Below are 16,786 nucleotides of genomic sequence, written 5' to 3'. Positions count from 1 at the left end.
ACTTCTCTATAAGGTGTGATGGATTAAAACAGAATCTCAACTTCTGGAATTTTCATTTATGGGATTGTTCCTGGTAAGCTACATTTTAATGTCAGTATTCTGGGAAAAAGGTAAATTTGAGGTCAAAAATACTCTTAGTTATAGACACAGTGACAATGCAAATATTTAGTGCTTGTAGATGTGTCTGTTTCTTCCTAGGTGATATGGTGTTCATCAGGTTTCCTTTTCTTTTTTATAAACTAAGCAAATGTTTACTGTATCATTCACATACCATAAGTTATGTAGAAAAAAAAACACTCGAATTGCTTAAAATGCAAATATTCTTTGATTTACTCTTCAAACAGCAAATTAAAGAAACACCAAAACCTTATTAGTTAAATAAAAAAGTGGCATTCTTTATTTACCAGATGTTTTAAAACATTGACATGCATTCATCTTCATGGTCATATTCTTTAGTAATATCTTTTCTTCCCTTTTGTCCTTCAATTCCCTGAATTATTTTTGATGGATTCATCTCTAAAGCAATGAGTCTTAAGTGTTTAATTCTTTTTATTGTGCCTGCATCAGACAAATCTAGATTTTCTCTTTTGTCTCTTACACATGAAATGGGCATTAACAATGGAGATTTCAGCACATTTTTGGGATGCTATCAAAGGTAAGCCCTAGGGCAAGCATTTCAGCAATGATAGGCCAATTTGGTTTTGAGAACTTAAGCATCAATTGATTCTAAAAAGCAATACTCAATTTCAGAAGTACATCATTATATTGGACATGTTCATAACATCTAATATTCATTTCCACAGTTTTGATTTCAGAATACACAGTTTTCTGAGGTTCAGTGTGACTGCCTCAGATGTAATTCTTGAATGTAAATGACATAATCTTTAAAAAAACAATAAAGGGTAAACTTGAATATAGAACAGCTTCAAAAGGAGCAATAACAGCAAGAGAAAGCTCTTAGCTTTTAAAAAATGGTATATATACATAGTAAGGAACAAAACTGAATCAAAATACATAGACTTTATACATATCAGCAATATCCAATGTGCCACCAATATAACAACTGCCCCTTAAAAAGAAAAGTTGTAAAGTTTGGAGCCATACTTATTTTTCTTTGTGTAACTCTACATTTGTGTTCATATTTTCCCCATAATCTGCTAGCCATTAGGAAGCTTTTAACCAGAACTTTTGGCAATATGTTTTCCTTCAAATAAAACAAGCCTCATAAAAGTACTACCATTAATGTCTGACAGCTGAATTGGCCAATGTCTTCCTGAAATACATGATCTTTAAAAAATTCCTTTTCCTTCATGAATCAGCAGTGTTCCATCTTCAAATAAATCACAATCATGGTCTTAATTTACTGGCTCATATGTTCTCTTCATCCAACATTTTGTTGATACCATCACAAAGTTTTTGTAAGTGAGGTTTAAAATTTCCAAAGGGATTATACAAAGCAGCCAAAAATTCACAATTCGAAAAATGATCGAAGACATTATTAACCCGTCCATGTGACTTGGCAGTGAGGTGACGCTGAATGATTTGGTGGAGTATTTCTCTGCATTCGTTTAACAACTTAGATAACACATTCCGGTCGAAGGTGTAATCCACCTGATGGAAACTGACCACGGTCATAGCAAGCTGATGAACTTTCTTCTTAAATTTCTCCATCAGTGCGAGCTCATCCTGATTAAACTGGTTATTCCTATAGAGAATGGCCAGTTTGATGACGGTTTTAATGAGGTTTTTGATGATCTTCTCTGCCTCCTTCTTGTTCTGGGTATATTCCTTGGTCACTCTGTAGAGCTCATCTAGTACCTCACTACTTGTGTCATCTATTAAGGTGGTGGCGATGGATTTGGACACCATTTTACCCAAGATTTTCTTCTGTGCCTGAACGGCCAGGTTTTTGGAATTAAAGACATCTGTGGCCACTGTCCGGGTCAAAGAGAGGGGGAGAAAGCAAAAAGATCAGTATCAAAAGAGTCAAATTAAAAACCAAATATTAGGGAGTATTTTCTCATTATTTGGGGGCTACCACCTGTCTATTAATGTCTCTGTTCATAAAAAATATTTAAATATTTCTGTATTTCTGTTATTTGTGGGAATTCACAGGTTGATAACAACTCAGATATTTTGTACTTTCTGCTATGTACTCAATACTTTTTTTAGAAACTAAAACCACAAAATCATCTCTGTACCTGTCCCCTGGACAAAAGCATCCCAGAGCAATTGCAAGAAATTCATTTAAATGAAAGGGACATAAATGGTAAAGTTATGATATTGAGTAAGATGACAATTCACAGAAACAAATCAAAAGGAGACCCTAGTTTTATAATCCAGTTGCAAAAAATCAAACTGCATAAAATACTGGCCAGCACTCAACAGTCTGGCATCCCAACCACCTTGGATTTTATTTCCTAGAAGTCAAGTTTTGGAAGGAAATACTCCTTGGAGCATTCATTGCCACTCATGTTTTCTGATGAATTGGCCCAGTGTCCCCTTTCAATTGTTAGATTCTCTGAGGAAATAGCCACATTTCAACAGCTAATGAAACATGCTACAAGAAAAACACACTTTGGAAATGCTGATGCTCAGACTTTACCTTTGGAACGATCACAACTTGATGTTTAAAATGCACATAAATAGTTGTACATATGAAATATTAATGATACTATATGTAATGCTTTTATATTATAGGTAGTCAGTGAAAATGCTCAAAAAGGTTTATTCCCAAAAGCAAATTTAGCTTTTCTTCACTACAATTTTTTCCACTCTGGGTAGGTTGTAATCTCAAAGCTCCTCCTCTATAACTGTGTTTAATCCCTGTTCTCTTAGGGCCTCAGAATTGCATTTTTCAAGGAGTTTACTTGACCTGTGCATGCAGAGGCAACTGCTCTCTTTTTATAATATGCCAGCGAATGAGCTTAGGCTGGAAAGTAATTATTTGGTAATGAAAGATAAAAAGCTAAAAAAATATAGGTGGGTATGCAGGAATGGGGCACGGCATCAATAATGTAGGATTATTTCTAGTTTGGACCAGCTAGCATCATTGGGAAGCAAAAAGGTAGCTGTTTTGAAATCCTGGCTAGGATGACATATAAGAATGACTCCCTAACATTTTAGATATGAAATTTAGGCAAAGAGCAGCCACATTAGATTAGGCTCATGGCAAGTATACAGAACCAGTCAGCAATGGTTCCTGATGACCAGAATGTCATTCACAAACAGAAAATGTCACGCACGATGAAAGAATGTCACGATTGAACTAGAAATGGTTCCGACAAATGTCAATATTAAACTTCTGAAACATGAACTGAAACTGTAGAAGAAGAACTGAAATATATTTTGAGAAAGAAAAGGAAAGTGAAATTGTGTGAAAAGCAGCCAACTTTAGGTCCCCAGCTTTTTAGTTTGTGTCAATTAAGCAGTAGTTCGTTTCTATTATTTCTTCAATGACTGGCAAAAGAAATCTAATTCACACTAAAGAATGTTTATCAAAAGAAAGGCACTTATGTGGTTAATGTGATCATACAAAGACAATCTTTCATCTTAGAACTCTTGATACAAACTTCAGCAGATAAACCTGATTTATACAGGAAGGCATGCATGCCCAATCATTTCCAGATACACAGCAAAAAACTAGGATTTCTGCAATTTGTTTTATATAAAGTCGAAAGATTTTTCTAATTTTAATCTTCTGAACATGGCACAGTCTACAAACACCCCATGTGGGATTTATGGAAGTGCTTCTAAGATGGACACAAATACTGTGAAACAGTGAAGCTAGAGACAGAGGTGTTCATCAGATTCCACAGGGCCACTTTTCCAAGGCCAGACTTGCAAGCCTGTACCATTTCACAGCTACTTTTCTTATTAAGCCTCGATGTTCTGTTTAATTTCAAATATAAAGAGAAACAAGAACTCCATGTCACAGCACTTTAACTTCCTGCGAGAGAGGGTATAAAGGCAAATTTACTGCTGACTAAGCTAGGTCATTCCCTATTTACTGGTAACAAGTCTGAACCAGGACAGGAAAGCTGTTCTCTGAGGTTTTCACGTTTGCGAGAAGAACTTCAAACCCTGTTTAGAAACACAGCGGCTACGGCGCACTTTTATTTTACTCTGGATTATTCCAGGGAGTCATCTTTTTAAATAAGGATGAAGATCTTACTCCCCATCTATCAGGAATACATGAATGCAGGGGATTTATTTTCCAGCATTAGAAAAAACGTTTTTTGGGGCTGGGGATTTAGCTCAGTGGTTTGGTGGCCTGCCTTGCAAGCGCAAAGACCCGAGTTCAATCCCTGGTACCAAAAAAAGAAAAACGTTTTTTGATCCAAGTGGGGCTTGTGGCTGGAAGTTGCTGGCCAGGGATGTGTGGTCTGTGATTATATATAAATATACATATACAATTTTGCAAATTAAATGGTGCTCATCAGTCCTGTTCAGGCTCATTTGTCAATTCCACATCCTCCACCAGATCTTTTACAGGAGGCCTGGCATATCTCCAGGCCTGTCCTGGACCAAGTTTTTCTCTACTCTACTCACCCCTATGTGATCTCAGCCTATGGCTTTTAGACACCACCCACATGCCAATGACCCCCACAGTTGTAACTCAGCCTTGAGCTCTTTTCCAGACTCACTTTTCAAAAGCACGGAAGGATGTCTTTTCCTTTGTGATTCTGCACGCATTATATAACCTTAACATGCTCCTCCTCCATTTTTTTTTTCTTTTTATCAGAACCTTTTATTCACCCATAGCCATTACTACTTGGGAATACAAAACGATTGTCAAGTTGAGCCCAGAATCAGACAGAACACTACTTAAATACAAGATACAAAAACATAGTCAATATAACCTAAGAGGGTAGCAACAGAGTATGATAAATGTAGAATATAAACAGCAGACTCAAGGCACGTCATAGTGAGGATTCTGTTTGAATGACAAAGGCTGAGGTTGTTTATAAATTTGCTTATTAGTTCCCTCATAAAGGGGCTAGGAAAACTAGCCTAGACCCCATTCTAAACCCACTGCTCTTCCCTCTTCTGGCCAGTTAAGAATAGTGCATGTACTGTACCTCTGATGGACAGCAACAAGACATCATCTCTGAAGTGGGGGACCAGGATTTCACCAGACACCAAACTTGCCAGCACTTTGCTCTAGGACTTCCTAGCCTCTAGAACTGCAAACATTTAAGCTTCTATTGTTGGAGAGATTAAATAAAAAGGGATGGGTGGAGGAGGTATTGTGTTGTGGACATGCACCAATTTCCTAAGAGGAATGTGATAATATACTACATGTACTAATAATAAACAAAATCTCTAGATTTACATATTATTTTCCGAGTGTTTCAAGAAATGGTCAAAACAATTCAGAACTGGAACATACAATAGGGTGCTTTAAACAATTTATTTAACTGAAATACCATATACTGACTTCCTTTTTTGTTTTTGGTACTGGGGATTGAACTGAGGTCCTTGCGCTTGCGAGGCAGGCGGCGGAACCACTGAGCCAAATCCCCGGCCCCTGACTTCCATTTTTGATACACCTTGTCCCAAGGTGATTTAGAGGATTTAAGCCAATATGAATATTTCATAAATATTTGGCCAATTGGGTACATGTGTACAACACCTCACTTCTTGCAGCAAGAAAAGCACTGAAGAGTAAAGACCTGACACAATTAACTATAGTGAGAATCCGCTCCAAATATTGTTTCTCTGAGGTAAAAGTACCATACATCTGTTTAATCAAGGAAACCATCCTTACAGCACAGGATGATTTTTTATTTTTAAGTAGGGCTTAGGGCACTCAGCTGCTAATTAGTTGCTGCATGGCAGAACTACATCCCCAGCTTATGCCATGAATTCATAGGAATAGGTTCCAACAACTCAAGCTCCTTTCCACTGATTCTCAGAAAGTGTACTTCTCTGGGTGGGGCAGGCTACTGCTTCAGCTGAACCCAGGTCCCTTTCTCTTTGGCATCCTTCTTTTTCTGATCATTTTCCTTGACACGTTTCAGGAAGCTATCTTGACTCTTTGAAAGTGTTTAATATGCTCAATACGCACATTAATCCTCTTGGCAAGTATCTTGCCCTTCACTTGCCTGTTTACAACAATACTAACAGCATGCTGGGTAACACTGTAGACTCTTCCAGTTCTGCACGGTAACATTTGTGTGGCATTCCTTTTCGAACAGTACTCATTCCCTGATGTCTACGATATCACTCTTTTTGTAGATTCTCATGTATGTGGCCAAAGGAACAACCCCATGTTTTCTAAAAGGCCTAGAGAACATATACCAGCTTCCCTCCTCTTTCCCTTTGTGTTCATTATTTTGGCAAATTACTGGAAGATGGAAGTTCTGGCCGAAAGGAAGGCTCATTTTTTTAATTCATTAATTTTATTGGTACATTTTGGTATATATAATATGATGATGTTCATTATTGGGATATATCTTGGTTCTTAGTTTTTTCCCCATTCCCCTGCCCTCCCTTCTACACCTCCATCCCCTCCTTATTTGTTTCCATTTTTTTTCCTTTTTTCATATTTATTCCTTTCCTTTCCCCTACCCCTCCCATTTCCCCTTTCCCCTGGCCTCCCTTCTACACCTCCATCCCCTCCTTATTTGTTTCCATTTTTTTCCTTTTTTCATATTTATTCCTTTCCTTTCCCCTACCCCTCCCATTTCCCCTTTCCCTTTGGGCCTTATCTTCCTATTTCACAATATCTATTTATACATTTTGATCCTTATTTACACTTTCAGTTTCTCACACCAGAGAAACTATTTGGTATTTATACGTGTGTCCTATTTATTTCACTTAAGAGTATGGCCTCAATGTGCATCCATTTCTGAATGGTACTCCATTTTATTTTTTAAAAACCACATCTTCTTGACGGGCAATCGTGCCATTTCCAAGTTTTAGCTATTAGAAACTGTGCTGCTATAAACATGGGTGTGCATATATCACTGTGTATGATTCTTTTAATTCTTTGGGGAAGATACCCTGCAGGGGAATGGCTGGGTCAAATGGGACCTCTAATCCTAGCTTTTAGAGGTACTGATTTCCACAGTGCTTGTACCAGTCTATAACCCCACCAACAGTGGAAAAGAGTTCCTTTTCCCCCACAACCCTGCACACATTTGTTTTTTGATCACTCCTCATACATGGCTGGAGTTTGTTTTTTTGGTACCGGGTATCAAATTCGGGACCTCGAGCTTGCGAGGCAGGTGGCGGCACCACTGAGCTAAATCTCCGGCCCCTCTGCAGGCATTTGTTATTGGTTGATTTCTTCACAGAAGCCTGACCAAGTATGATTCATTCCAGGGATGCAAGGATGGTTGAACATATGCAAGTCAATAAATGTAATACACTATATTAATAACAGGCAAGGACAAAAACCATATGATCATCTCAAGAGATGCAGAAAAAGCATTTGACAAAACCCAACACCCATTTATGATTAAAATCCCTACAGAAAATTGGGGTTTCTCAATTGATAAAAGCCATCTATTAAAAACCAACAGCCAACATTATGCTAAATGGACAAAAACTGAAAACGTTCATGCTAAAACCAGGAATAAGACAAATATGTCCACTATCACCACCACTGTTCAATATAGTTTTTGAAATATTAGCCACAACAATTAGACAAGAGAAAGAAATAAAAGGAAATAAAGAAGTTAAATTGTCATTATTTACAGGTGACATGATACCCTATAGAGAAAACCCCCAAGAACTCCACCAAAAGTCTTCTAGACTTAATAACCAAATTCAGTAGGGTAGCTGGATACAAAGTCAACACTCAAAAGTCACTAGCCATCCTGTACACAAACAACAGACTGAGAGAGGAACTGGAGAAACAACTCCTTTCAAAACAGCATCCAAAAACAAAAAAACAAAAAAAAAAACCCAACAACAAAAACAAAAAACCTAAAAATCAATCTAACAAAAGAAATTGTGACCTCTACACTGAAAACTACAGCACTCTGAAAAAAGAGATCAAAGAGGATATCAGAAAATGGAAAGACATACCTTGCTCCTGGGTAGAAAGAACCAATAAAGTGAAAATGGCTATACTTCCAAAACTGCTATATACATTCAATGCAATTCCAATTCAAAGTCCAACAGCGTACTTCCAAGAATTAGAGAAAACAATCCAAAAATTCATTTGGAACAAGAAGAAACCTAGTATAGCAAAAGCAATGCTAGGCAACAAAGACAAGTTAGGGGTTATCACAATTCCCAATCTGAAATTACACTACAAAGCTATAGTGATAAAAACAGTGGGCTACTGGCAATGAAGCAGACCCAAGCATCAGTGGAATAGACTAGAAGATGCAGAAACAACTCTAGACACATTCAGCCACCTCATCTTTGACAAAGGAGCCAAACATCTCACTGGAGAAAAGATAGCCTCTTTAATAAATGGTGCTGGAATAAATGGGTTTCAACTTGCCAAAGACTAAAACTAGGCCTATGTCTCTCACCATGCACTAAACTAAAATCAAAGTGGATTGAAGATCTAAATATTAAAATACAAACACTAAACCAGCTGGAAGAGGTTACACAGAACTCTTTTTTTTCCAGTTAAGTTTATTGGTTCATTCATTCATTCATTCATTTATTTTATTTATTTTTTTTTTTTTGGTGCCAGGGATTGAACTCGGTCCTTGTGCTTGCAAGGCAGGCCACTGAACTGCTGAGCTAAATCCCCAGCCTTATTGGTACATTTAAAGCAAACAATACAGTTACATTTATCATCGGGATCTTGTACCTTTCCATGATATATCTCGGTTATTTTTTTCCATATCCCTGCCCTCCCTTCAAGGTCGAACTCTTGAAGACATTGGTGCAGGAAAAGATTTCATGAATAAAACCTCAGTTGCATGTGAACTAGCACAAAGAATCAATGATTGAGATCTCATCTTATTTAAATAAACCCACCAACAGTGTGAAGAGACAACCCATAATGTGGGAGAAAATTTTTACCAGGTGTTCCTCAAAGTTCTACTATCTAGAATATATAAAGACCTTAAAAAAAACCAGACCTCCCAAATTTAAAGACCCAGTCCAAAAATGGGCACCTGAAATGAACAGTCATTTTTCAGACAAAGGAGTAGAAACAGCAAATAAACATACAAAAAAATGTTCCACATTACTGGTCATTGAGAGGTACAAATGAAAACGCTGAGATTCCACCTCACCCCAGAAAGAATGGCTATCAGGAAATCCTCTATTCTTTAGTATCTCAATTATGAGCATTCCTTCCAGCCACGTGCTCAAGTCAGAGACTTGGGAGTCACTGGTCACACTGTCTTCCCCATTATGTGGCCCATTGCCACGATTCTTCCACTTCATCTTCCTCTCAGCTCTCTAAATTCCATGTATTATTACCTCCATTTCCATAGACATCATCTGGTCCCACATCTTTTCTAATCTCTCCATCGACAGCCAGAGGTTTTGTTTTGTTTTCGTTTTTTGGTACCAAGGATTGAACTCAGGACTTTGTACTTGCGACACAGGCACAGTGCCGTGGAGCTAAACGCCCGGCCCAGCAGCCAGAGTTTTTAAAAATGTAAATGACAAAATGATGCTTCAATTAGGTGCATTGCCACCTCCTTGTTTTTGAAATTCTCATTGTTTGCCTAGAATTGTATTTTCTGCCTCTTCCTACTAGGCTCTAAGCTCTGTGCGAGCAGAGATTCTGCCTGTCTTTTTCACTGTGCCCTCTCCTGGGCCTGGAAGGACACCTGACACACAAGCAGACATGATTCCTCCTGTCTCTTCACTATACTTAAATACTTTTCAATAAAAACATACTGGCCTACAAAGTGAGAATTTAAAATGCATGTAAGGGTGTTTTGTTTGCTTATTTTAAAGAGAAATAAGTATTTGTTTTACCTCACTTAATATGTGATTTTCTCCCCTGTAGGTGCATTTTGGTGTGTAGTTTCTTTTCCTACCATTAATCAGTTCTTTTCAAGAGGAAAGATTTGTTATGCACAAAGGGAAAACATCCAGGAACAATAATAGAAGTATTATTCTGAGTCAAAGCACAGTGTAACACATCTGATTTAACTGTTTAAATGTGTGGAATTTGAATCTGTGTTTAATATTAATGTGTGATAGAGAGAGAGAGATCGAGGCCATATCCTGAGCAGCAGCTAAGATGCGCACAGATGTTTCTCAACAAGAAGGGTGTTAAAAGTATGAATTCGATCTTTTGCCTATCAAGATAAATCCACTTGCCTTTGGAAATAGAAATGTAAATTGTTGATTAATGAAGAAATGATGTCATATATCAAAAACATACAAAGAATTACCACTATGTTAAAATTACAATCGTTTCCTAAGAAATGGAGAATAAATGTTATTTTACACTTCCTTACCTTCCTTCCTTCCTTCTGTGGTTTAATGAAATAGTCCATTTCAGCAATGTTTGTTGTAAAACAAATAAACACTGAAGGAATCCTAGCTTTAGCACCAACACTTGTAATCAAGTCGCTTTCTTTACTACTTCACCAGCAAATACATAATTTTTCACCCCCAAAATTTGTTATACTTGGAACTGTAATGAATGACTACAGAAGGACATGAACCAACACTTGTAATCAAGTCGCTTTCTTTACTACTTCACCAGCAAATAATTTTTCACCCCCAAAATTTGTTATACTTGGAACTGTAATGAATGACTACAGAAGGACATGTCACCACAAATTCGTGCCAAATTTAATCTGATCCATTGGGCCCAGTATTAGGAAAGAGAGAAAAGGAAACAATCTGGAGAGCGTATCCGGCTATTATGGTCTGTTAATAATATTAAATTTCTTTAAACAATTATGTAAAACCTTAGCTCTCTTGCACCTGAATAACTTCATATCTACATGGGAAGTGGTAAAAGGGCAGCTGTGGTGATGAAAACTAGCTAGAACTAAACATAAGCACTGTGCAGGAAATAAGCAGGCTAAGAGATAACCTGGCCACAGGGAAAAAGCAGAAGAAAAGCAAGGGGCACCAGGAAGGACTGTAATTTACCTGGACAACAGCCTCCACTCTTACTCCTCCAAAGGAGGAAATCAATGAAGAGAGGGAATGGAAGGTAAGCCAGGGCAAGACAAGGGAAGCGAAGGAAAAGGAGGGAGGGAAAGTGCAGTGTGTGGGAAAGGGGCACAGCCAGCAGCAGCAGTGGGAATTAGCAGGAGAAGGGCTGCCCCGGAAGGGTCAGAGGCTGTGATGCAGGCAGCAAGCCAGAGGCAATCTCACCCAGAGAAAGAAGACAAGTGCCGGCACCCTGAGCCTCACACTGGACTTAGGTCACACAGATGGGGAAGTGGGCTCATGGAGAATCGATCCATCTGGGATCTCTAACTGGACAATGAACACACACTCTGGTATGCTTTTTCCTGACCCAAGTGATGAGAGCCACTAACACACATCGATACAGGGACAAGCGAATTCTCTCCCTCTGTGTCTGCAATGGACTACAGAATGATACATGTTCATTTAAAAAGGCAACACACTAATATTCCGATGAATATACACATCAGAGAAACCGGCAACTTCAAAATTCTTTGGTTTTCTTTTCAGTGGAGCTCCTGGAATTATTTTTTTTTTAAAACTCAGATTTCTTTTCTTGTCCTTTACTCAGCTATTTTACATATCTCTAAATTGTACAAAGTAGTATTAAAATGGTTCTGGTCTACAGAAATACAAATAAAATCTGGTGTAGCTGCAGTGGGTTCCTAATTTTCTTTTTTGGCTATATGTTGCTCTTGGGATTGTCCTTTGAATTCTACGAGATTATGGATTCCCTTATTAGGAAAAATCTTTGATACATCTAACTTGTATTTGTATGGGAGACATGACTTTATCTTCCTAAAAAAACCCTACAATGTATACATTAGAATTCTTTCATAAATTTGTGTGAAGTAAAAAGGTTAGAGTACAGACCTTTAGTATACTAAATATTCTTTTTCTGTGGTAACATTATAACAGTCCAGTCTATACAGTCTCATCTGAAAGTCTAGAATAACAACCCCCACCTCTCTGCACTGTTCCAAAGACAAATGAGCAGAGACTATGTAAAAGTGTTACACCACGCCTGTCACAGAACAGCCTTTTCCATAGACTTAAAGAACACAACTGATTAAACTTCAAGTACAGCCTGCTGCTCTTTAATACTAACTACATTTGGTCAAAATTAGTCAACTCTTTCTGGAAGTATTATGGAACTGAGAAATGCAAAATGCCAAGTGGTTGTGTGAAAACAGAGGCTTCACATAGTTTAGCTAATGAGATTATATTTCCTTAAATACCACATATTTATTTCTTTAGAAGGTAGCTTCTTTCTGTAAGGTGTTGAATCTCTTGTTAGCAACAGAGCCAACTCAAGGAGTGATAGGTAACAATCGGTATTTTGACTAGAGAAAACTGGCTCAGTGAGAAAAAAGAATTAAAGCCTACCACAGAAACACAAAAGCGGAAACTATTTCCATAACCATGCAAAGCTGTGCAACAGGGACAGGATGCAAATGAAATAGGCCAAAAATAAAGCCAAGGAGAAAACCCTCCATTCAAGCCAAAGGAGCTGACAAGACCACTCCTGAAGGGTGCAGCATTCTCTCTCCTGTGGTCCCTGAAAGGCACAGACCAAAGGCAGGGAAGGAAGCCACTGAAGAACTGCAGAGATAGAAACAAAAGGCTCGAAATCAGGAGTCCTGGGCTGTAAATGCAGGTGCAATTTAATGTATTTGATTTTTGTTTTTACTTTTTTTTTGGTACCAGGGATTGAACTTGGGTCCTTGCGCTTGCAAGGCAGGCCACTGAACCGCTGAGCTAAATCCCCAGCCCCAATTTAATGTATCTGAAACTCAGTTTTCCTGTCTGCCAAATGGGGGCCATTCAAGTCAGTGTGGCTTAAATGAGAGTGAATGAGTTACAAATGTGAGAACACAGTGCTGGCCTCAGGACAGACCAGAGCACAGATGAGTTCTACTCCCTTACATAACACCACTTGAAGCAGGAGTGGAGATTCAAGTCCAGTATTCGCACTGTGCTCATTTCTCTGGTGTCTTCTCCTTGCTAAATTTGACCTAAAGAAAATACTAGGAAGTTGTTCTCTGTTTATCTTAGATTGCTTTTGTTGCTTGAATTCTGGAATTTCTTCACCATGATTTTGGGGTTAACTGTGTATCCTTTATTCCTGTGGTTCTGTTTTTTCCAACTGCTTTGGACTCATGTTAGATCCCATCTCTGCTCTTTCCCTTCAGTTTGCCCTAGGATTCATGTGATGCCCGACAGCCTTCTTAATTGCACAAACTCTGACAAGACATCCCTGTTTCTTCTAGTTTGGTCCAGAATTGGAGGAAAGTTTGGAGATTTTTACATAAAGTGGAAACAGCCCATTTGTTCATCATTTGGAAACTGAATAAAAAAGATGTAGTTTTTCTATAAAATGGAATACTATGCAACCATAAAGAATGATAAATTAGATTCATTCATAGGAAAATGGATACATTTTGAGGATATACTTCCAAGTGAAATAAATAAGTCACGCATGTAAATACCAAATAGTTTCTCTGGTGTGACTAAACTATAATAGTACATAAGATCCTAATGGTATAATTGACAATGTGAAATAGGAAGAAAAGGAAAATGGAATACTATGCAACCATAAAGAATGATAAATTAGATTCATTCATAGGAAAATGGATACATTTTGAGGATATACTTCCAAGTGAAATAAATAAGTCACGCATGTAAATACCAAATAGTTTCTCTGGTGTGACTAAACTATAATAGTACATAAGATCCTAATGGTATAATTGACAATGTGAAATAGGAAGAAAAGGGCTAAAGGTGTAGGGAAAGTGGGAAGGGTAGGGGAAAGGTAATAAGGGAAAAGAAAAAAATAGGAGAAAATGAAAAAATGGAAATAAAGTGTTTGTAAATGGAGAGGGGAGGAGGGGGTGAAGGGAGGGCAAGGACAAGGGGAAAAAATGAGAACCAAGACTTGTCATGTAAAGGTACAAGATCCCAATAATGAATGTAACTTTACTATATACCTAAAATGTACCAATAAACTCAATGAGGAAAAAAAAAAGTGGTATGTTTGGTCCCTAAAGAATGTCAGTCTCAGGCTGGGGATTTAGCTCAGTAATTCTGCCAAGTGCCTCACAAGTGTAAGGATCTGAGTTCGATCCCTGGTACCAAAAACAAACAAAACAAACAAGAATGTCAGTCTCACAAATAGGACACAAGTTTCAGAAAAAAATTAATTTAGTGGCTACCCAAAGGCAGAGCAAAAATGTTTATAGCCACAAGAATCCTTTGACTACTATAGGCAATAAAGATGGTGACAATGATAACAATAAGTAATAACTGCCATTCAAAAAATTCTTATTGGGCCAGGGATTTAGCTCAGAGGTTCTGTCACCGGTCTTGCAAGTACAAGGTTCTGAGTTCTATTCCTGGTACAAAAAAAAAAAAAATCTTACTACATTATCCTTGAAACTGCCCAAAACTTGCATTATGTTATTGAAACTTCAAATTGACCCTAAAAGGAAGGTTATTCTTGTACTCATTTTAGAGATGAGGTAACTGAGACCCAGAAAAATTAAGTCACTTTCTCCAGCCCATACAGGAAGTGGTAGGGATCAACCTGAACTTCTACAATCCAACTACAAGCTATTCTTTGAAACAACTACATTATAATACATGAACTTTAGAAAGCAGCTTCTTGCAAACATGGGAAGATATAATAATGTCTGGTCAACAGAGATGAAAATAAAGGAAACTAAATCTTCCTCAGACAGGAAATAAATGATATGATGCATCAACCTGCTGGGCTTGAAACAACTTGTATTTTCAGGGAAGAATCTGAGCATTTTAGAGTTTAATATAAAAAAATCATATACTTCCACAAAAAGAGCATACATATACAAAGCAAAGTTCCTTTTTCAGCTTTGCCACTCACTGCACAGTTCTCACCTCAACCTTTGCTTTCCAAAGGCAGCAACTATTTCTAGATTTGGGGCATCCTTTCATGAGACCCCAATTATCTGGAGATAAACAAATATATGAAAAGATACCAACCAGTGTAATGTTTTAAAGGGTTGCAATTCCTTAAAAAATACAACTTCTGGGTAATGAGAACATATAATGGGCGTGGATATTCAAAATTCCACATAACCGACATAAAATGGTAACATGCTAGAGGAACAAGCACTGTTGACTTCTGTTGCCACCCACATAACAGTGACACTTTGCCAAGGAGTGGGGAAGGTGGCACATATGTGACCTCCATCTTCTTATAAAGGGACGGGAATGAGGTGGGTGTGCTTGATTAGGGTGACCAGTTTATTGTCCAAATAGGACACCTTCGGAAAGGTAACCATATCAGGACAGCAGAACGGGACTGTCTCAGGATGCTGCTTGAGTAAGAAATGATCAAAAGTAAGGGCTTACCCAAATATTTAGGACCTGAGTACTTTCTTGGCAACACTAAAAGAGTCTTAGCTAGTTTTTCCTCTAAACTATATTAAAAAACAAAAAATTAGTTCTTCAAGAAGAGGAATCTTATGGAGGAAAAATTTTAATTAAATAGGTTTGAGAAACATATACTGAGTTCCCTTTTGCAGATATACAAAATGCATTAAAGGTCTCGAGGATTAATGGTTATCTAAATTTTCTAAACTAACTGAACACAAAAATTGTAGGAAAAGGTCAGTGAAAATAATGGGCTAACCAATCAACTAGGATCTTGGTATTCCTCGGGAAAGTATTCAAAATATATATCTCAATTTACATTTCATGCAAAGAGATGAGGGGGAGATAGGCAGTGAGGCAAAGTCAGGCAATATGGTGACTGCAGGCACAAGCTCCAGAGTCAGGCTGTCTGGGTCAGAAGGGGAACTCTGCCACTGGTGCACACAAACCTACCCAACTGGTGCCTTTGTTTCCCTATCTGCAAGTGGGACTTAGTGAAAATAAAATGCTTAAAATAGTGCTAGATGTAAAATAGCCAGGTCAACTGATGTAAACAATTACTCTTTATTGTTATTGCTGTGCTTACCATGAAAGTAGATATTGTTAAAGTTTCACTCACCAGCACTGGAGGCTGTAGGTCTCATGAAATAGGAGGAGAGAAGAGCAAACATTAACAAGAAAACTTCTGTGGAGTATTCTTAAAGTTAGCAGATACTATGGATTTAAAAATAAATAATACCAGCCCTTCTTTCCAGGCATTCAGAAAACATGTGAGGGAGGAGACAGAGGAGCCCACAGGCCGAACAATGCAAAACTGTACTGCAGCAAACAGAGGGAACATAACGTTTGCTGGATGGGGTAGTGGAGTGAAGCTAGGTTTGAGAAAGCTTTCGTGAAAGAAGGCTAACTTTAAAGAAAAAGAGATTCTTCCGTAAGAAATAAATGGGGCTGTATAGGTTAGGGATTAAAAATCTGTTCATCGGTGCGCCTATATGTCAGAAACCAAAGGATATGCACTTTCTATGAATTTTGGAAAAATTTAAACATTATGTATAACTTGCTGTCAAGACCCTTGAAACGTTCCTTGTAAAAGTACTCAGTTTTAGGGCCGGGGCTTTTGCTCAGTAGCACCGTGAATGCCTTGCAAATGCAAGGTCCTAAATTCAATCCCTGGTACTTAAAATAACAAAGAGTACTCAAGAGTGCTGGGGGTTCAGCTCAGTGGTACCACCAGCTGCCTCACAAGCACAAAGACTTAAATTTGATCCCCAGTACAAAAAAAAAAAAAAAAAAA

General features: G+C 37.9%; 1 protein-coding gene and 1 pseudogene across 6 annotated transcripts in view; both read right to left on the bottom strand.

Annotated features, from left to right (window-relative positions):
- Window positions 1-392: 392 nt before the first annotated feature.
- The window catches only part of Tnfaip8 (TNF alpha induced protein 8), a 116,142-nt gene continuing 99,748 nt past the window's right edge, over window positions 393-16,786 (bottom strand). For all 6 annotated transcript variants that reach the window (XM_010633896.3, XM_010633894.2, XM_010633890.2 and 3 more), the window contains exon 2: window positions 393-1,934. In XM_010633896.3, the coding sequence (XP_010632198.1) occupies window positions 1,369-1,869 (501 nt within the window). In that variant the 5' untranslated portion in view covers window positions 1,870-1,934 and the 3' untranslated portion in view covers window positions 393-1,368. The remainder of the gene's footprint in view (window positions 1,935-16,786) is intronic.
- Window positions 5,844-6,386, bottom strand: LOC109118351 (annotated as a pseudogene).

This window comes from Fukomys damarensis, unplaced genomic scaffold, assembly GCF_012274545.1.
Source record: "Fukomys damarensis isolate Sample0158 unplaced genomic scaffold, DMR_v1.0_HiC HiC_scaffold_9, whole genome shotgun sequence".
Classification (NCBI taxonomy): Eukaryota; Metazoa; Chordata; class Mammalia; order Rodentia; family Bathyergidae; genus Fukomys; species Fukomys damarensis.
This window is presented reverse-complemented; position numbering and strand designations above follow the sequence as displayed.